Source organism: Castor canadensis, chromosome 5 (assembly GCF_047511655.1).
Source record: "Castor canadensis chromosome 5, mCasCan1.hap1v2, whole genome shotgun sequence".
Lineage (NCBI taxonomy): Eukaryota > Metazoa > Chordata > Mammalia > Rodentia > Castoridae > Castor > Castor canadensis.
The window spans coordinates 162,073,869-162,095,698 of NC_133390.1; the positions used below are offsets into that span (position 1 = coordinate 162,073,869).

General features: G+C 47.3%; 1 protein-coding gene across 2 annotated transcripts in view; it reads left to right on the forward strand.

The window, feature by feature from the left end:
* Positions 1-21,830, forward strand: part of Ppp1r16b (protein phosphatase 1 regulatory subunit 16B) — a 94,365-nt gene that overhangs the window by 59,954 nt on the left and 12,581 nt on the right. For both annotated transcript variants that reach the window (XM_074074755.1, XM_074074754.1), the window contains exons 3-5: positions 10,124-10,194; positions 15,446-15,591; positions 20,308-20,411. In XM_074074755.1, the coding sequence (XP_073930856.1) occupies positions 10,124-10,194; positions 15,446-15,591; positions 20,308-20,411 (321 nt within the window). The remainder of the gene's footprint in view (positions 1-10,123; positions 10,195-15,445; positions 15,592-20,307; positions 20,412-21,830) is intronic.

The following is a 21,830-nucleotide window of genomic DNA, read 5'->3' on the forward strand; positions in this document are numbered from 1 at the left end:
AGATGAACCCTGGGCCTTGGGCATACTAGGTAAGCACTCTACTACTTGAACCACATCCCAGCCCCCCCCCGCCCCCGCTTTTTTTGGTAGTACTGGGGTTTGAACTCAGGACGTCATGCTTGTGAGGCAGGCATTCTAACACTTGAGCTGCTCTATCAGCCCTGTCTTTTTGTTTTTTTGAGATAAGTTCTTGCTATATAGCCCAGGCTGGCCTCAAGTTCATGACTCAGCCCCCTGAGTGCTGGGTTACAGGTGCCTGGCTCATTCTTGACTTTGTTTCTTTTCTCTGCACTTCACTCCCCCCCCCACCCCGCCCACCGGCCCATGATCTCAGTGTGGTAGGCGAGTCCTCTGCCACTGAGCTAAATCCCTAGTCCTTACTCTTAACTTCAAGCAGTACAGAAGTAAGTGGCAGGCCAGATTTGGGCCTGTGGACTGTAATTTACTGACCTCTGCACTATGCAAACATTAGTTCTGATTATCATTTCTATTTAACTTTCCACCCAGCATAGGAATCTGAGCTTTGTCACATCCTTCGTGGGGTCAGCCACCTTGAGATTTCATTTCTGTACTAGCAACATGCTGCAAAAAACATAGTTCTTACCACTTGGCTACCATTTCATTGTTTTTGTTTGTAATGAAAAATACAGATTTAATGATAGTATATACAGATTTTTTAAATGCTTAGAAAATACTGACAACCATGAAACAAAAATCACTGATAAGCACAGTTAGTATTTTCAATGAAAAGTATATGGAATCCACTTTTCCAGTTGAGATTGAAGTGAACATACAGTTTTTTTCTTTTTTAAAATTTAAAAAATTTTTCTGGCAGCATTGAGGTTTGGGCTTAGGGCCTCACACCTGCTAGGCAGACAGTCTTACCACTTGAGCCATTCCACCAGCCCAAATGTACAGATTTGATTCCTGTTTTCCCATACTATATTCTCTACCAATATTTTCTTAGGTCATTAAAAAATTCCTCAGATACAAGCTGCACAATATTCTACTACACAGATGTTCCAAAAATTACTGACTGAATGACTGATTGTTTAGACATTCCTGTTGCTTCTAGATTTCTCAGTTATAAATGGTGTATGTAAACCGTGCTGCCAGGAACATCCTTGTCTGTACATCTTTGCCCTCTGATCTTTTCTTTAGATTCCTAGAATAATCGTGCTTCTGACTTACATCCTAACAATTTTTGCCTTACTGGATTTTGCTCTACCAGTTACGCAATTCATAAGGCTTCCTAACTGGTATGACTTGATTTCTCCCACCCCCACCATAGCCCCAGGCAACCACTGCCCTTATTTTGTTTGTGATTTCATCTTGAAGTTTCTTTCTTTCTTTTCTTTTTTTTTTTTTGGTGGGACTGGGGTTTGAACTCAAGGATTTGAGTTTGCAAAGCTGGTGCTCTACTGCTTGAGCCATGCCTCCAGTCCTTGACGTTTCTTTTTCTGGTTGACCTAAAGTTGATCGCCTCCACATTTACCCAGAATCCTATTCTGCATCATAGTAATGGTGCCATCCCTCTTTCTTTGTGGATGCAATTGCCTGTTTTATGTTTGAGCATTCCTTTATTTTTAGTCTCTGTTATTTTATTTCAGATATAGCTCTTATAAGCAGCACATAGTTGGATGGGGTTTTTTTGTTTTTTTCTTTTGCAACCAAATCTTTCTGCTTTAAAGGGTATAGGGCAGGACAAATTATCTCATTTATGCTAATGGTAGATGTTTGATTTGGGGCCATCTTGTTTCATTTTTTGTAGCACTAGGGTTTAAATTCAGTGCTTTGTGCTTGCTAGGCACACTTGAGCCGCACCTCCAGTCCTTTTTGCTCTGGTTATTTTGGAGATAGTGTTTGACTTTTTGCAGAGCCAGGCTGGACCACCATCCTTGAGGCTATTCATGGGTCCCTCGGTAACTGGGACCACCACATCCAGCTCTTTCTGTTGACACAGGCCATGAGTTTTGCTTTTTACCAAGAACTGGCTTTGAGACTTCAGTCTTCCTTATCCTAGCCTCCTGCATGGCTGGGTGATAGGCATGCATCACCATGTTCAGATTTATAGGCATGAGCCACTAGTACCCAGCTGTTTTGTGGCATTTAGGTTTCTTTGTTATTTCGTTCATGTTGTGATTTTAATGAGTTCTGTTTGTTTACTTTCACCTTTTCCATAAGAAACAAGGAAGACACAAATCCTGATTTCAGTTTCTCATGTGATTACCTTTAAAGTGTTCAGATATGTTGTTTAACATCTTAGCAAGGCAGGTGGAAACCCAGGATAGAATTTACTCGTGTCCTGTGTAATGCAGTGCTAAGACGGAGATGCAAGATATAGCATCTTTGGGACAGACCAAAACTGAGAGCCAGGAAGAGAGCCAGAGAAGAGTCAGGTGGTAAGGAGACAGCCAGGGAAATGAGAGGGAAGATCAAAGTGGACAGGTGGGAACAGAAGGAACTTCCTTTTCATAAGCAGCTGTTTTCCTCTGCTTAAAATATAGGTAGAAATAGATTTTATTCTTGGCTAAATGTGCACAGTGTCTCTTGGCACTGGTCATTATACATGGACTCAACCAAACCAGAATTGAATATTAACACTTATTAGCAAAACAAGCTTTGGCAAATCATTTAAGTTCTCTGTTGAATGGGTTAATTCCAGATTGTTGTGAGGACTACGTCTTAGCACAGTGCCTCACGTTTGGAAAATCATCACCAACCATTAGGTATTATGAAGGCTGTGAAGCCATTACAGTGTTTACGGGTATGCATCTCTTACCTGGAGGGTTGGGAATATTTTTATCTATTACTTGCCTGGAGATATGAAATAATTGGGCTATTAAAAAAAAATCAGGAGATAGATGGAAAGAAAAGTGGGCTGAGAAAGACAGGGTTGAGAGAGCAAGAGGAAGTCAGAAAGAGGATTGCAGGGCATTTGGGGAAGACAGGGGAGTTGGAATAAGAGCAGATACCTTGGAGAGTTCCCAGGGCCCCAGCCTGTGGTTAAGCAGGCCAGGCTCCTAGGGGCAGAAGGGAGATCAGGTTCTTGTGTCTAAAGGGGTGTGTGGGGTGTGCCGGGAGAACCCTGCAGGCAGAACCAATGAAGAATGGGGACCTGGCAGGAGTGAGGTCTGCTGTGATCCTGAACTGAATGGGGGAGGATCCAGGGTCATGTTTCAGGACAAGCAGTGGCCTGGCTTGAGTCCCTGAGATTAAGCACAGTAGGGGGCAAGACACCTAATGGGGGATTAATGAAAGGAGAAGGAAGTAGAGAAGAGGGGCACAGGTAGTACCTGCAGCTTTGGTGGGAAAACTGTACAGGCCCTATCTTCTCTGTGTTGTTCATTGAGGTGAATTCCATTCTCTCTTGCTCTGAGGAACTCTGGTGCACAAGTGTCCACTCACATACCTGCCTCTATGTTTCCCATGTTTTCATGGCAGAATAATATTCCACTGCGTGGAATTTTGTTCTTCTGTTCTTCAGTTGATGGGCACTTGGGTTATTTCCGCTTCAAGGTTATTACAAACATGAGTGTATACAGTTTTGTGTGGACGTATGTGCTCATTCCTTGAAGTGGAATTGCTGGATCATATCGTAACTAACTCATGTTCACTTTCTAGCAACTGCCAAAATATTTCCCAGAGAGACTTCATCATTTCACATTTCCATCAGGAGGGGTCCAGTTTCCCCACTGCCTCGCCAGTACTCCTTATCCTCTGATCCCTCCTCTTTTTGAATGGGCCCTGGAGTGTGGCTCTCTGGGGAAAAGGAGGGACTGGCTCTCAGGGCTTGAGCATTGCAGGTGTGACTTTGAGGGAAGCCAGCATCTTCTAGGGCCACCCTCTGCCATGCTGAATCATCACCCAGAACCCTTGTGAACTACCTGGCAGAGGTGCAAGCTGCACCAGTCACTGCAGACATCCCCATTAGACTTGACTGAGCCTCTACTCCCAAGACCTGGGCAGCCCAGCTTCTTTGGAAGCAGCTATTCTTTCTGCTCCAGGGAAGAGCGGTAGTGGGTGGGAAGGTTGAGATTGCTCAGTGGGGTGATTTTGGAAATGCAGTGCAGTGAGGACCCAGAACAACTGTGACTTGGGGAGTAGAGGCTGCTCTGCTGAACCAAGGGTTGGGCGCACTACACCTTTCCCCAGGGGTGGAGATAGGAGTCAGTGTAGGCAGAATTTTCCATGAGGAAGTGCAGTCCCTGTGGGTGGGGTGTGGCAGCTGGAGGTCAGCAACCATGGTGCTTTGGATCAGGGGTGGGGATGGGTCTGTCCAGGATGGAGATGCAACAGGAAGACACAGAGAAAGTGCTGGAGCTTAACTCAGCTGCCACTCATTTGCCACGTGACCTCAGGCTAAATGTCACCCTCCGTGCCTCAGGGACCTCATTTGCAAACCGTAATAACAAGGCTGCTGCCTGACTGTTGTGATTATCATCTTCGTCATTACATGCTGTTCTAGAGCACTGAACCTTGGCTCCACCTTTCTTCTCACCTTTTCCTGTCCTTCCTTGGTTTTTGCTTGGCACTTGTTCAGCAAAGTGATTAAGTGTACAGTCTTTGGAGCTGATCAGGCATGGGTTAACATTCCAGGCCTACTATTCCTAGTCCCGTGCCCTTTCGTGTGTTCAAACCTGAGCCTCAGATTTCCTGTCTGTAAATTATGTGGTAATAATATGTAGTTAGCTAAGAGCAGAGAGTCATTCTGTGAGTAGGTGCTACTGTGAAGTCCAATGCAGGAAGTGCGGGTTAGCGCAGGCCTGTCATCCTAGCACTCTGAAGTCTGAGGCAGGAGGATCTTGAATTCGAGTCCAGCCAAGATCTTGTCTCAAAAACAAAACAAAACAACAATTAACAGTGCCGGCTCCTGTGGGGAGAATAACTTGGGAAACTCAATTGAGATTGGGGTGATCAGGGAAGGCCTCCCAGAGGAGGTGACATTTTGGCTGGAATCTGAAAGATGAAGAAGGTTTTTCTGATCCAAATTGGGAAGAAAGTGGGCTCCCGATGCAGGAAACAGTGTGTGAAAGCTGGGAGCAAAGGTTTTGTTTTGTTTTGTTTTGTTTTGTTTTAGGAAGTGAAAGAAGCCAGCATGGCTGGAGCCGAGAACTGTTAGGGAGGGGTGGTAGTGTTTTGAGGTGAGGTGGGGCTGGGAAGTGGGCAGAGACTAAATCATGCAGCGTCTTTGAAGGACAAGGCCTCATTGCTGGGCAAGAGAGGAAGGCAGATGGGGAGGGAGGAGAGCGTGGTGGTCAGTGCCCTATGAACATGACTCAGTCATGTGACTGCATCTCAGCCCTGGGCACCAGGGAGATGCAGATTGCCTAAGGCCTGCTGTGGTGGACAGACCCCTCTGTCTCTCTTGCTGTGCCTGTTGCCCAGGGCAGGAGCAGGAGCCACACCTGTGGTTGCCCCAGCTTGAGGTCAGGCAACTCTCTCTGTGGGACAGGGCAGATCAGATGCCAGTGAAAACACCGGCTTGTCAGCGGCGATTTCTCCCTCCCTCGGAAGGCTGCCGCCACCCGCTTCCTGCCCAGAGGAGCTGGTGCAGCCTCTCATGCTGCAGCTGGAGATGGAGGGAGCAGATGGTCCTGCTGGCCCAGATTCCAGCCAGATTGCCCAGGAGGTGTGGGCGGAGCACATGGCGGGCGCCAGCAGCAGGACGCACCAGTGAGGAGGGCAGGAGGCTCCTCTTTGCCACCACAGTGGGGTCCTGTCCCAAGAGGACAGGGGGCACCATCTATGGCCTTGCTGTGGTCCTTAACCAGCGTCTGTCAGAGCTCCCTGGAGAGAGACAGCTTCTGCCTGTTGTGAGGCGCTCAAGAGCTCTGGAGAGATGCAAGTTGTCTCTGGTTATAGTTCCAGAACGCAGCAGGGGCCCAGGCCAGAGCTCAGTGATTGGCTTTTATGTGCATTTTCCTAATAAACGATGATATTAGCTCTTAGACATTGTCTTACTAAATCTTCCCAGCACCCCATGAGGGATGCACTGGTGTGATCCTCATTTTACAGCTGAGGACATGAGGCACAAACTCAAGGAATAACTTGCCTCAAGCCACAGCCAAACGGATGCAGGAGAACCCATGGGTCACTCTGATGAGTTGATGGCCTGTCCTGGGAGCTGGGGCCTTGTGGGCAAGGAGCAAACCTGTGTGGGGGTGGTCAGGACAAGTGGTGGGCACTCCTGGTTAGAGGGGAGATAGTCCCCATTGTGTTGTGTTCTCTGAGCACAGTCAACCCTCAGACCCCAAGATGGCTTCCTCCATTGTTCAGCATGTTCAGAGAATAAGATAGAAGCCCAGAGAGAAGGGAGACAGGACCTTGCTATGACTGGGCAGGTTGTACATTGCACAATTTCAGGGCATTCCATTTCATATAGACTATAATAAAAATAATCCCCTCTGGGATTATTTACACTGTAAAGGACCACAGTCTCTGTTGTAACTCTTCAGTTCTGTCTTTGTAGGGCAAAAATAGTTGTAGGCGATATGTAAATGAACAAATGTGGATGAAATCCAATAAAACTTTATTTACAGAAGTAGCTGCCTGACAGATTCGTCCATGGGCCAGGTTGCCAGTCCCAGTGAAGGTCACAGAAGGAATTTGAACTTCATTCTAAGAGCAATGTGGAGTCAGGAGAGCCAGAGTGAAGAGAGACCAGTTTACATTTTAAATTGAACTGTGCCCCTGTCCCACTGGGGCAGAAGGTTTCTTCTGTCCTATTTGTGGGAACCAGAGCCCTTCTGTTTTGAGAAGCAGCTTGGCCTGGGAGCCCAGCCTCTGATGCTCAGCTGGTGTCAGAAGCAGAAGCCCCTGCTGTGCATTCTCCCTTCCCTTCCTCCCCCCGCCAGCTCTCAGCTCAGGTCTGGACCTTCTACAGGGCTCCAGAAGTGCTGGTTCCCATCCCTGGCCTCTGAGGCCAAGCAGAGTCATCCACTGGTCTCAAGAGTCAGAGAATCTGGCACCATGTTCCAGCTTTTCCACTGGCTGCATGTGCCTGTGAACTGCCCTTTTCCCGACCCTCCATCTCCTTTTCTGTAGCATGGGGCAATGACAATGTGAAGGCAAGAAAGAAGGTAGTCCTGCCTTGACCTGGGTGCCCAGGAAAGGTTGGCACAAAGACTGTTGATAGGAGAGCCTTTTTCCTGCTGAGCCTGGAGATAGGGAAGCCTGGCTGTGAACTAGGTAGTGGGATTCTGCTCCAGTGAGCTGGGCCCTGATCCAGCTTCAGCATCCCAGCTAGCACTGGGAAGGAGAGCTGCTGAGGCAGCCTTGGTTCGTGAATATTAAGGGTGTCTTAGAGCTGGAGATGATGTGTACCACTTCTTGGGCTGAAAATAACTGCCCGACATCGGGGTAATTACATGGCTTGAGCTCCCACGCAGCACAGAGAGCACCCCAATAATTACTGTGCACAGACTCTGCTTTAGGCAGCTGATGTTTATTTTCTGCTTCAAAGAGTCTCCTGGACAGGAAGCCTGGCTCATCACCCACCTCAGACAACCTTGGCCTGCCTCATGTGTGCAGAACCTTCCAGAAACCCTTCCTGGACAGGGTCATAATGTCTACTTCTCTCCCAAAAGCCATCTGTTAGGCTCAGGGCTTTCTACTGGCCCTTGGACAAGCTGGACTGGGTGGTTAGTGGCTTTGCCATGATCTCCTAATGAAGCCTGGGGCTAGAAGAAGCTACCAGGTCACCCACAGCTCTGTAGGAGGCACCTGCAGGCAGAGTTGCTGACCACAGACAAGACTCTCCGGGGTTAGCAGCAGAGGGTGGTCTGTGTTCAGAGGTGGAGAGAGTGTATTCTTGTACTTAACTGGGGGGCTGTCAATTAGGTGAAAGTCCTAGAGGAGTTCTTAAGGATGTACTTACTCCGTGTTGGGCCTTTGGAATAGAGCCAAAAATACCAGGCCATGGTCCTGCTTTCTTGGGGCCTAGTGTCCAGAGGACAGAAACACCCAAAGTTCATAATTACCCAAATATTTATGTAATTATAATTGTGATAAGACTATAAATGTGATGATAAGAATGATAGATGTATATAGTGGGGAGAGTCTGGGGAGTTTGATCTGAGTCCTAAATGAGGAATAAAGCAGGTTGTGTGTGTGTGTGTGTGTGTGTGTGTACTCATACATGTGCTCAAATGTATGTTAAAGATGGGTGCATAGATGACAGTGAATGATTGGATAAGTGGATGGGTGGGTGGATGCATGGATTGAGTCTTCCAGGCAATGAGAACAGGATATGCAAAAGCTCACAGGTCAGTGCTGGTTATGGGGATTATCACTTGTAATCCTAGCTACTAAGAAGACAGAGATAGGGGGAATGGCAGTTAAGGGTCAATCTGAACAAAAAGTTTATGAGACCCCATCTCATCCAATAAAAAGCTGGACATGGCGCACAAGCCTGACTTCCCAGCTATGCGTGAAGCTTAAATAGGAGGATCACCATCCAGACCAGCCCAGCTCTGAAAGAAGAAAAGAAAGGAAGGGAGGAAGGGAGGAAGAGAGAGAGAGAGAGAGAGAGAGAGAGAGAGAGAGAGAGAGAGAGAAGAGAGGAGAGGGAGAGGGAAAGGGGAGGAGAGGAGGAAGAGAAGAGAAGAGAGAAGGAAGGGAGGAGGGAGGGAGGAAGGAAGGAAGGAAAGAAAGAAAAGAAAGTTAAAGCAAAAAGGGCTGGAGTCATGGCTCAAGTGGTAGAGCACCTACCTAGCAAGCATAAAGTCCTGAGTTTAAACCTGCAAGATGGAACGACTTGTATGCCTTGTAAGGACTGTGGACATTATTCCCGGAGCAGTGGGGAGACAGGGACGGGTCATCACTGTTTGTGATGGGGCTGGCTTTCATTTATAATATCCTTACACAGCACTGTTCAATAGAACTTCGGTGGAAACTCAGGACTTTCAATAGAACTTTGGTACTGCCAAAAACAAAAAAAGTTAATTTAAAATAAAAAAGGCTCAGAGGTCAGAAAAAAGTGTGGTAACTGCAGCTAATAAAAAACTATTGCAGAAAGTGTTTAAAGTTTAAGAAACAAGACTGGAGAAGGAAGCAGATAGGATTACTGTGTACAGTTGAGCAGGTTGTACACTGTACAGCTCTAGGAGTGCCAGCCTCATAACCCACTATGTGAATGCTCCCCCCTCCCCCAGAATTGTGCAAGACAGTGGCCCATAAGCAGGGATTCCATCATGCATGATGGAAGGACTTGTATGCCATGTAAGGACTGTGGACATTATTCCCGGAGCAGTGGGGAGACAGGGACGGGTCATCACGGTTTGCGATGGGGCTGTTTTTCATTTGTAATATCCTTACACAGCACTGTTCAATAGAACTTTGGTGGAGATGTTCTACTTCTGCACTTTCAAGTTAGTGGCCACATGTGGCTATGGAGCACAGAGGGACTAAGACACTGCAGTTGGCATGATTGCTAATTTAAATTTAAATAGCCAATCAGCCAGAGGTAGCTGGTGGCTCCATATTGGAGGTTGCACCTTCGAGGGATCTGGCTCTTCCTGGGCAAAGTCTTGTCACCCCCGACCTCCAGCAGCAAGGTACCTTGGGCAAGTCTGCTGAAGACACCATCTCACTGGGTGGAGGCCTCAACCTCCCCTTCACACAGCATCTCTGTGCACACTGGGGCCAGAATGTAATTGGGGATATGGTCTGGAAGCTGGACCTTATGAATGTGCAGCTAAGGAGCCACCACCATCCCCACCACTCACACAGTCCTGTGGAGTCCCCACCCCTTGCTTATCGGTGTCTTTTCTCTGGCACTGTTGTCCAGCAGAGTGGATAGTCTGCTCCCCAGCCTTCATGACTCTCTGCCTGGCACAGAGAAAGGCTCGACAGTCATCAGCTCTTAGTAGTATCACCCATGATAAGACGGGTATTGCATCTACCTCTTGGATGTTCTGAGCCAAAGACCTGTGTTCTGTGCCTTGTTTTTTCCCATCTGTAAAATGAGAATGTGCTGATACTAATCTCATAAGCCTGTTGTCAGGAGTAAGCAAGACCCTTCATGATAAGGCCTGGGGGAGGGTGAGTCGTGCCTGGGCCCCCATAGACATGTACACGCTGTGTGTGATGGGAACCTCACTTCTGTCTCTTCCTTTTGCAGTGCGCTACTTCCTGAAGAATAAGGTCAGCCCTGACTTGTGCAACGAGGATGGACTCACAGCCCTGCACCAGGTAAGCTGGGATTGCTGGGGTTACCCAGCTCCCTGCCTGGATGGGGAGCCCCACTTGCATACACTGTCCTGCCCCAAATCCTCACTGAAGAGGGAGACGGGGAGGGAGAGCATGGGTGGCCCATTTGAAAAGCTCTTGTCTGCTTTGGAGACATGCGTATCTGTCACAAACATGCACACAGAGAACCTTGTTTGCACATCCACACCCGTGCTCCTGGGACAGGCTCTGAGAACAGGAGCCTTTGTCCTCAATAGCCTTATGCCAGCAAAGCAAGTTTGTTTGGAGCTTGACAGTTGACAGAGCACATTCACTCATCAGGACATCCTGACCCTCGTGACAGAGCTGATTGACAGGGTTATGTTGCTTAAGAGGGCCAAGAACTGTGGCCATGAGCCATGTGCCATCATAACACACATCCCTTCCAAGTCAGTACAATGGGTTTTGCCCTCCCTGCCTGAGGACAGGCTGTGCTGGCTGTCACTCCTCCTCCACAGCCTCCTAACTAGTCCCTAGCATCCAATCTGGTCCTGCCAGAATTCTTTCTCCATGCAGCCGAACGCCCCTATATTCAAGACAAAAGTCTACTCCAGTTTACTCAGAGCTCTCTGATGTCTCCTTATAACACTGAGTACAGAATAAAGTCTTTGCCACACTGCACAAGATCCCATGAAGCCCAGTCCCTTCCCAGTGCTGCTTCCTGGCTCCCCAGGCTCCAGCCTACACCCTGGGTTGTCCCCACCAGGCTTCCTCTAGCACTCTGTGTGCTCACCTGTTAGCGCCTGTCCAGAGCAGGAGCCTGACAGCTGTGCTGGGAGAGAAGTATCCTTTCCTTTCTGATGACCCTCTCCTCTCTAATTATAGTCATTTCAGCCATTAGTGTGACCCTTTGATGTTGGCCTGCTGTCCCCCACCCAGGCTCTGAGCCAGATGAAGACATAGCCCACTGCGAGCCTTTTGCTCATTGGTGTGTTCCAGCATTTTTCTTCATGCTTGCATACAGTAGGTGTTCAACATGTGCATGCTGAATTAATGACTCAACACAGTGGAGCTTTCCTGTGTCTTGGCCCAGGTTTCTGAGCAGGTTGATTTGAATGCAGCCTGGCAGTGGGGGAGACCAGGCAGCTGGAACCCTGGGCAGGGGAGGAATGGACAGGAATGGCCATGCTGTACCCATAAACCCCAGGGGCAAGACCCTACCCTCAGCCCTGAAGCCCAGGCTCCCTGTGTGTCCTCTCTGCTTCTCCTCATCCCCCAGGGCTGCCTCAGTCCCCCTGCTAGATGATGCTGTGGAAACTCCCAGACTCCAGTTCCTTTGACTCTTGGCCACCTGGGGCTGCATGGGAAGGGGAACTTTATTTGGCCTTGGAAGAAAGACTCATATGGTAACTCCCAAAGCCAGGCAGTGCCCAACAGCCAGGGACTTGATGACAAAACATACGGCTGATTCCTGCTGTGTGCAGAAAGTGAGGCCATGGGGTAGGGTCAGACTTGAAGCCTGGGGCTGCCACTCACCACATTCAACCTTGAGAAGTTACTTGAGCTCCCTGTGCCTCAGTTTCCTATTGCCTTGGGTTGTTGTGAGGACTAGATGGATACACATAAAAACCCCACAAGCAACACATGATGCTAGATTAACATTAGTTACTAAAGTTTATCATGTGACTACTTGTCTGTGAACCACTTCATTGGTGTGTTTCTTTTTGAACCTCACAACAACCTTCTGAAAGATTATTTTCCCCCTTTCACAGCTCGGGAAACTGAGACTCATGGACAGCAGTCCTGTTATAGTGCTTTCTACAAGGATAGGAATATTCTGTTTGTTGGGACTGACCAGTGTGGTAGCCACCAGCCATATGAGGCCTTAGAGCACCTAAAATGTGGCAGGAACTGAATTCTGATTCTTATTTAATTTTAGTGAATTTAAATACACAGTGACTGCCATATTTGTGCAACTAAGAGAGGTGAAATCTCTGGGTTCAAGGTCAGACTGTGAATCATGGCAGAGGTAGGGTGAAAACAGGTGGTCTTGACTCTCTGGACTCAGCAGCTGTCAGAGCCCCAGGTCTGCCTTCAAGTTGCCACCCCTGCCTTGGTGATCACTCTTGTGGCACCCCCACTTTGGCTTGGATTTCTTGCCGCCTCCTCATCACACCTCTACTTCTGACTTGTTGGTCACATGACTTCCCCAGGACTGTTTCCTTCTGTGGGTTCCTGGGCCTCTAGGGGTGCAGGGTCAGGGACGTGAGAACTGGTCAGGTTCTGAGTCTAGGTGCATGGAACTCATGCCGGCCAGGTGGCACTCAATCCCAGATCCCACTCCATCGGGCCCCATTTTGTGATCCCTCTAAGGAGGCACTACCCCACTGACCCAAAGTTTCCCATTCATTCATCCATCAAATTTCTACTGTGCATCCACTCTGAGCCAGGAACTTTACTGAGAACGGGGCCGCAGAAGTGAGGTAGGCCACTTCTCTGCTCAGAGTTTGTGGTGTGATGTGACCACAGGCACATAAACAACGACGGTGGTAATGCAGTGCTGTCAGTTGTCACATGGAGGAGAGCAAGAGGGCTCTGTGGCAGCTTGAAGCTGGGAGCTGAAGACCTGTCTCAAAAGGAGAACTGAGAAAAGCTCTCAAGAGGAAGGACATCCGAGCAGGGTCTTGAAGGATGAGTAAGAGCTGGCCAGAGGAAAGAAAGAACAGTCAAAGCCTAGGGAACAGTGGGTACAGAGGCATGAGAAAGGAACTCAGCCTTTCAACTTTGGAGTCTGAGGGGTTGGTGGTGGCATAACTAGAATGCAGGAATCCTTAGGGAGATGGCAGGAGACTGAGAAGGTTGAGAACAGACCTTTGCAGTCAGACTGCTTGGATTTTAGTTTAGCTTTGTAGTTGGATTTGTTTGTTTTTGCAGTACTGAGGTTTGAACTCAGGGCTTCATGCACTTGCTAGATAAGGCACTCTACCACTTGAGCCATACTTCCAGCCCTTTTTGCTCTGCTTATTTTGGAGATAGGGTCTCACTTTTTATCCTGGCTGGCCTGGACCAAGATCCTCTCATGCTTCCTGTGTTACTGGGATGACAGGCACACACCACTGTGCCCAGCTTTTCTCGATGGATTTTAATCTTAAATTTAATTGTTTCTCCCTATGGGTAGCCTTGTGCTCCCAGGCTTCTTTGAGCCAGTGGGGATGAGAGGATCCTCCTAGGGTTGTTTTAAGGACTAAATTGTTGCAAGGAATGGCCAAAGCTTAGGAAGGTGCCTGGCTGTAGCAAGTCTTCAAAAGCATTGCCTGTTACTGTTGATAATGTGACATGACGCGTGGTGATTACTGTTGTTGCCAGAACTGTTATTACGGTCCTTGTTAGTGTCACTTCTGCTCTGGAACAACAGAGACCAGGGCACGTGGGCAGCTTCCCAGGCCTGGCAGAGGAGTGTGGGTTTGCTTCTCTTGGCAACAGGGAGCCTTCTGAGGTTTGCAAACTGAGAGCGACATGATGAGGTTAACGAGAAGCTCCCTCTGGTTAAGGGTGTTTGGAGGGGAGCAGGAGGCAGGCAGGGAGAGATGATGAAGCCTCACCAGGGGACAGTGATTCAAGAGACAGAATCCTCAGCTGACCTTAGATGGAATGTGGGAAGCAAGGAGGAGGGAGGAGTCAGCCTACTGCTGCCCTTCTCCATGTGTTCCCCTGCACCCCCCCTTGTCAGGCTCCCAGGTGTAGACCAGTCTAGTTCTGAGCGTGTAATCCCCTTAATCCCTCAACCTGAGACTTCTTCCCTCTGCCCCTGGCTCATGTGTTCTGCAGTTTCTCAGGGTTGGATCTCTGCTTTTGTCCCCTGATTCTGTAGGCTTCCCAGACATCTCCCAAGTGACAGCCCCAGGACCCTCCTATCAACCTCGCTCTGGTGCATTTGGTGCCCTCTGCTGGCCATACATTGCTACTACATGTTGCACCTGGTCGCCGGAGGCAGCACTTGTGGCTTAGGGTCATATCTGTCCCTCTCAGTCCAGAGATACCCTGAGACCAAACTACCCCCAGACTGGCTGGCTCAGAAAACCTGGGTCTCTGGCACCATATGTGCAAACAACTCCTCCTTTCCCACGTGTCCTTCTGGCTCTGAGTCCTGGTTCCCTGGGGTGGGGGCTGTGATGTGGCCCATTGCACATCCATCTAGGGCCAGGGGTTCACACGGGTGCCCTGCCCCTTCTGCTGGACTCGTCTCTTCTCTACATCCTGACAGTCACTTCTGTCGGCGAGGCCACCATCATCCCTTAACTGGGTGACTTCAAGATTGCTTCTCACTGTCCCTTCCCAGTGTGGGTGTGAGCATGTACACACGCGCGCACACACACACAATCTGTTCTCCACATGGAAGAAAAGTGATTTTCTAAAAAACAACTCTGCACTATTTTTCTGTGTCTGGTGTTGAATTGAGGACTGGGATGGGCAGAGCTGAGCTCAGGGCCCCTCCCCTGCTGTGTCCCCTACAGGCTTCACCAGAAGTCACCTGTAAGGGAAGACCCTTCATCCTGCAATCTGCAGAGTGGCCCCTGACATCCTCTTCTGTCCTCACCTCCCCGATGGTCCTGACTAAGGCCCATCTGTCAGAGTTTTTCCATTGTCCCCAGTGTTTGGGGTGCACCTGTGTTCTCTCTGGGGAGCTGTAGGCTCCTAACCCTTCCTCCCGTCATTGGAGCATGTGTGGTCCCAGCTTCACACACATAGGAGCTCAAACATACCATCTCTGTGCAGGAGCTGTATCGGGGGCCCCCAGAACCTACACATGGAGCTAGGTTCTTGGGCAGAAGGGATTTTGGATATTTCGGGGCTTTTCCAAGATCTGCATTTCTGAACTAGAAGTTCCTAAGTCAGAGATTTCAAACCAAGGGCCATACTTTGGAAGTCACTACTCCAAAAGAGGGTGGAAGGGGAACTTCTCCCAATACAGCCCCAACTGAGCAGTCCTGTTTTAATTCATTGGTTATCTAAGCTAGAATTTCCCATAGAGTGGTGTTTGGACAAAGCTTTTTGGTTTTTAATAACCTCAATCAAGTTGTGTGCTGTTCTACTAATACTTGCAAAGCGCTTTATAACTGACTGAATCTTTTTTTAACCTGTATGTTTTTATCTTGTACCTTATTAACTTCATTTTTACTCACAAGGAAACTGAGACTCCAAGAGGTACAGTGGCTTGCCCAAAGTCACAGGCAACACTTACAGGCCCGACTCACTCTGGCTCTTTCCCTCCCAGTGCTGCATCGACAACTTCGAGGAAATCGTCAAGCTGCTCCTTTCCCATGGTGCCAATGTCAATGCCAAGGACAATGAGCTGTGGACGCCCCTGCATGCTGCAGCCACCTGCGGCCACATCAACCTGGTGAAGATCCTCGTCCAGTAGTACGTGCCCCTCAATCCCCCGGGACAGCCTTCCCTATGCTCTTGCTTTTCCCCAACATCATTTGTCCTCTTCCCCCCGCCTTCCTCCTTCCCTTCCCTGTTTCATCTCTCTCTCTCTTTCTTATTCTATTTTTTCTTTCTTTCTTTTAATCTCTTTCCACCTTTTCTCTCAGTGCTGGGGTTGGAACTCAGGCCTTGTGCTTGTTAAGCAGACGTTTTACCACTTGAGGCTGGTCCCAAGCCCTCCCCTATTTGTTCTCTGTCTCTCTGGGTATCTCTCTCTCTCTCTCTCTCCGCCCCCCCCTGTCCCTCCCCCTCTCCCTCCCTCCCCCTCTCCCTCCCTCCCCCTCTCTCTCCCTCCCCTTCTCCCTCCCTCCCCCTCTCCCTCCCTTCCCTCCCCTTCCCTCCTCCTCCAAATTCTCTCTCTGTGTATATTTCTCCATCTTTTTTCTCTTCATCTCTGTCTCTCCTACATCGCGGTCTCTGTCTTTTCTATTCTTTGTCTCACTTCATTCTCTCCTCCTTCATTCCAATGTTTTTTAAACTATGGGAAAATACCAGTAACATAAAATTTGCCATCTTAGCGGTTTTTATATTCAGTGATATTAAGTATATTTGTGTTGTTGTGTAACCATCACTACCATCTGTCTCCAGAACTCTTTTTCATCTGGCAAAGCTGAATCTCTGTACCTATTAGACAATACGTCCTTGCATTTCCAGTCTACTCCCCAGCCCCTGGGAGCCATCATTCTACTTGCTGTACTCTAAGAACCTCACTGAAATGTTATCTTACACCATTTGTCTTTTTGTAACTGGCTGACTTCATCTGTGTTGTAACATATGTCTGAATTTTCTTCCCTTTCAAGGTTGAGTCATATTCCTGTGTGTGTGTATCTGTGTGTGTACATGTGCCACATTTTGCTTATTCATTTGTCTATTGATGCACATTTGTGGATTTTTCCCTTTTTTTTTTCTTTCTTTTTTTGGTGTGATTGGGGTTTAAACTCAGGGTTTCAGGCTTGTAAAGCAGGCACTATACAGCTTGAGACGCACCTCCGGTCCATTTTGCTTTGGTTATTTTGGAGAAGGGATCTTGTGAACTATTTGCCTGGGCTGGCCTTGAACTGTGATCCTCCAGATCTTAGCCTCACAAGTAGCTGGATTACAGGCATGAGCCCCAGGCACCTGGTGCATGTCCTAGCTATTGTGATTAGTCCTGTTGTGTCCGTGGGTGCACAAATACCTCTTTCTCATGTACCTGGAAGTAGAATCGCTAGGTCATATGATCATTCTATTCTTAGTCTTTTGAGGATGTGCCACATTGCTTTCCACAGTGGCTGTTGTGTTTTCCCTTCTCACCAATCGTACTCGATGGTTCCAGTTTCTTTGTTTGCAATTTTATTTCTAAATGATTACCCATTAACCATGAGAGGGGGTTTGCTTGTGACAATTCCATGCATGCACATTGTGTACATTGAACAAGTTCACCCCTCCATTGTATTTTCATTCCCTCTCTCCTTCTCCCCTCCCCTTTCAAACAGTGTGTGGTGGTTTCGTTATGCTGTCTGCTCATGTATACATGTGCTGAGGGGTTCTGATTCCTTCACCATCTCACCAACATTGGTTGTCTTTTTTTGTTTGTTGGTAGGCATCCTAATGGGTGTGGGGTGGTATGTCATTGTGGTTTTGATTTGCATTTCCCCAGTGATTAATAATAATCTTTTCATCAATCAGTTTATTTGACTATTTGTATATCTTTGAGGAAATGTCTCTTCAAGTCCTTTTCTTTTTTTCTTTCCTCTGAGACATGGTCTTTGTAGCCCAGGTTGGCCTTGAACTCGAGATCCTCCTGTCTTAGCCTTCCAAATGCTGGGATTAAGGCATGTACCACTACACTGGTTTAGGATAGGTTTTCTATTCTCCAGAAAACATCATTGAGGTTTCAATAAGAATTGCATTAAATCTGTAGACTCCTTTGTAGTATTGACATCTTAACAATATTAAATCTTCCAATCCATGAACATGGAATATCTTTCTATTTATTCCTGTCTTCCTTAATTTCTTTAAGAAATGCTTTCTAGTTTTCATTGTACAAGTTTTTCATCTCCTTGCTTAAAAAATTGCTAAGTATTTTAGTCTTTTTGATGCTATTAATGGAATTGTTTTCTTAATTTCCTCTTTGGATTTTTCATTGTTATTTCTTTCTTTTCTTTTTGGTGAAGAACCAAACTCCTTTTCTTTTTTTTTTTGGTGTAATGGAGTTTGAACTCAGGTCCTCACACTTGCTAGGCAGGCACTCTGTCACTTGAGCCATTGTATCAACCAGATTCTTTGTTGCTGAAGTATGGAAAAGCCACCTGATTTTTCTGTGTGTTGACTTTTTTTCTTGCCACTTTGCTGAATTCAATGATTAGTTCTGACAGGGGTTTTGTGAAGCTTTAGGGCTTTCTACATATAATATATCATAATGTGAACAGAAACAATTTTGTATCTTCTTTTCTAATTTGGTTGACTTTCTTTTTTCTTTTTTTTTTCCTGTTTGGTAACTCTGGCTCAAACCTGTAGCACTCTGGGAATAGAAATGGCAAAAGCAGGCATCTTTGCCTTGTTCCTGATCTTAGAGGAAAAGCTTTCAGTCTTTTACTGAAGGCTTTGGGTTTCTCACATATGATTTTTATTATTTTGAGCTTGTTTCCTTCTACTTCTAGTTTATTGAGTGTTTCTGTCATGAAATAATACTGAATTTTGTTAAATACTTTTTCTACACTAACTGAAATGATCACATGAATTTTTTAAGCCCCTTAATTCTGCTCATGTGGTATATTACACTGATCAATTTTTATATGCTAAATCACCCTTGCATTCCAAGGATGAATCCCACTGTTCATGGTGGGATGCTTTTCATAGGTGGGAGCTTCTAAGTGTGTTGCCAATTCAGGTTGTAGTATTTTGCTGAGGATTTCACATCATTATTTACTGGCAATATTGGTCTTAGTTTTCTTTTCGTGTAGTGTTTTTGTCTGGCTTTGGTATCAGAATATCAATCTTTTAAAATCTCTTTTTCTCTGTCTTTCTTCATGAGACCATCTTCATCTCCTCCACTTTCTTTACGTGGTGTTGCTACTTTTATTAGTCTTGGCATTTTTTTTTTAAATCATGTATACTTCCTTGTTTTTACCACCAAATCCCTACATGTGTTTTTCTTTAAGGCAGAACCTCCCTTCTGTGTGTGGGGGTTGAGAGGAAGACCATATAGTAATGTCTTTTCCAGGAATAAGGCCATTTCTTTCTGTAATACTGCGAAGGTCTCTTTCCATCCTGAAATTCTTTCTAGACTTCTTGGATCTATAAACACAACATTCACATTCAAGTGTATTCAGCTAATAGTTGGTAGGCATTTGAGCTGGACCAGGTCCTGTTTTTGCTCTGGACACACAGAGATGCAAAAGTCCTAGAGAGCCAAGCAGGAAATTAGAGTTGAGATAGAGCAAGATAAGTGGGCTGGGGTCCCAAGGAGCACCTAAGTGCAGAGAGTCAGGGGGAGTGGTGAAGAGAAGGTAAGAGCAGGTGGGACCCATTGCACAGGTCTTGGCAGAACAGTAGGAGCCCATCTTGTGGCTACCAGGGGTCCTGGCTCAGAGAACTGATTGGCTTGCTCAAGGGCTCCCAAGAGCTCAGAGAGGTCACAGTAGAAAGCTGTTATCCAGAGGACTGGATGGTGGCCCACACTACACCTCTGATGACAGCCTGAAAGTGGCTAAATCTACCAGGAACATCAGGTAGCCACAGCTCAAACTGTGGTGCCCAGAGGACAGAGGGCTTGGTGCAGGCCTGGGTCAGTGTCTCTCAGTGCTGATCTGTGCCAGAATCACCCAAGGCCCGGGATTTACAATCATACTCCTGGGCCCACCCCCAGGGACTCCTCTTCTGGAGGGCTGGAGTGAAGCCCAAGGAGCTGCATTTTATTTAGTGGTCCCCAGATATTTCTGCTACAGGCGACCCCCTAAACGTGCTTGGGCACCACTGCCCGAAAGGGTCAATTCTGCCAGGGAGCCCCAGGGCTCTGTTCTGCCCCCATTCTCTCCTCCTGCCTTTTGGTAGAGACTTGGGAGAGGATGTGTAAAAGATTGACAAAGAAAGTGGAGTGGAAAGAGCTGACACATGAGAGACCTGGGTTCGAGTCTTGACCCTAACATTATCTAAGCTGTGTGACCTGGAACATGTGACTATACCCGAATCTTTGTTTCCTCTTGAGTGAGATGAGGCCAACAGCACCACCCCACGGGGATGGTGAGGATTAAATAAGAGCTCCGTGTGTAAAGGGTTTAGAGTAAACTTGACTCCAAGCAGGTGCCTGGTGAGTAATGCTTCTGCTGTTTGTATTATTTTTATTATTGTCACCAGAGAGAACTTTGACATCTTTCCCTAATTGCCCACCTGCTGCTTCAACAGAGCAAGAAGCTGAGGGAGGGAGGTCTTCTGGGATAGTGCTTCTGGAAGTTTGGTTCCTTTATACTTGGGGTTCTGGGATGCTAAAGCCACTGTGCTCACGGGCTAGGTGGTGGGCAGAGAAGAGCATCACTTTGCTGGTGTGCCCTTGGTGGAGTCAAAGCTGCTGGTGTGTGCAGGGGGTTGTGGGTGAGAGGCCAGAAGCAGAGGCAGCCAGAAAACCCTAGCCACGCGTTCTTGGCTCTCATTCTGATCCCTTCTCTGCAGTGGGGCTGACTTGCTGGCTGTCAACTCAGATGGGAACATGCCATATGACCTCTGTGAGGATGAACCCACCTTGGATGTTATTGAGACCTGTATGGCGTACCAGGGTAAGGGAGGCAGCATGTCCTAAATTGGGCACAATGCCGTCTAGTGTTTGAGTGCAAGTGAACACGTAAGCTGGCTACGGGCTTCCCTCCCTCAGTAAGTGGGACAGGCCCTCATTATTGTCGTCTGTGTGATGAGCAGGATAAGGACACGTAAGGACCCTGGAAAACGTGCTGTGCAAAAGGGAGGTATTGCTCTCATCCCTGTCACCCACACACACACGGGCAGCCTCAGCTGGCCTTGTCTCCTCTTTGTCAGTTGTGACAATTCAATTCTGTAAACATTTGCCATAAAGATATGTCCCCATTTGGGAAAAAATAAGTCAAGAACATTCAAGGGTGCTGCTTTGTGCCAGGCACCAAACTGGCTGCCGGGGGCCCAGATAAACAAGCCGTGGGCTGACCTCGGCTCACAGTGAGGTTCGGAGAAAGCGTGAGTAGCAATGAGAGACGCTCCTGCTCCAGCATCCCGCACACACACCTGGGAAGCAAAGAACCTCCCGTGAGTAGGTCTTAAATCTAGACTTTCAACCACAGCCCGTGGCCCTGCTGGTCCTTGCCTTGCATTTCTCCCCAGGTTGTTGTGGTCCCTGCCAGTCTGGCCTCCCAGTTTCCTGGCACCCAAGCCTTTCCTATTCATCTCCTAAAGAGATTCTCACCATTTTTTTTTTTTTTTTGCCTATCTGGTGAATCTATGGACCCCTTCTCAGATTAATATTTTTCAATGTAGTTATAAAATCTTAGGAATATAAAGGAAGATGAATTATATTCCAACATAGCTAATAAAATATCTTTAGATCTATTAGATGGAAACTTTATTAATTAACTCATTAAACAATGAGATGATATAATACGAAAATACGTAGAGTTTCTGTTGGTGATAAACCTCATAGTACATTCTAATGGTAATAATACTAAATTTCATTTAAAGGTTAGTCAAAATAAATATGTAATTTTTTTGTCCTCTTAAGTGTATAGACCTCCCCCAAATTCTGTCCACAGGCCACTGGATCTAATGGATCTTTTTATCGGGCATGCAGCCCTCTTCTTAAATACCATTAGTAGCTGTCAGTGTCAGCTACACTTTTTAGTCAGGAATTCAAGCTATAAAATATCATTCTGGGCTCCTCTTCCTCAGTTTACTCAATTCTCCACTTGAAAGTAATATCTTCATTACTTCAGTCATTTCTACAACAAAAATATAGTGAATATTGTGCATGTTGAGATGCAGGAAACCAAGAGACTCTGGTGAGATAGGATGGCCAGCAGAGCGGAATGAGGCAGGCAGAGCAGCCAGTGGGGCAGCTGGAGGTACTCAGGTGGCTGGTTGGGACTCCCAGGCAGGAGAGCAGCACTGTGAAAGTAACTGATGTCAGCACAGTGCACACTGGGAGCCAGGCAGGAATGGTCCTCTCCCTGAGG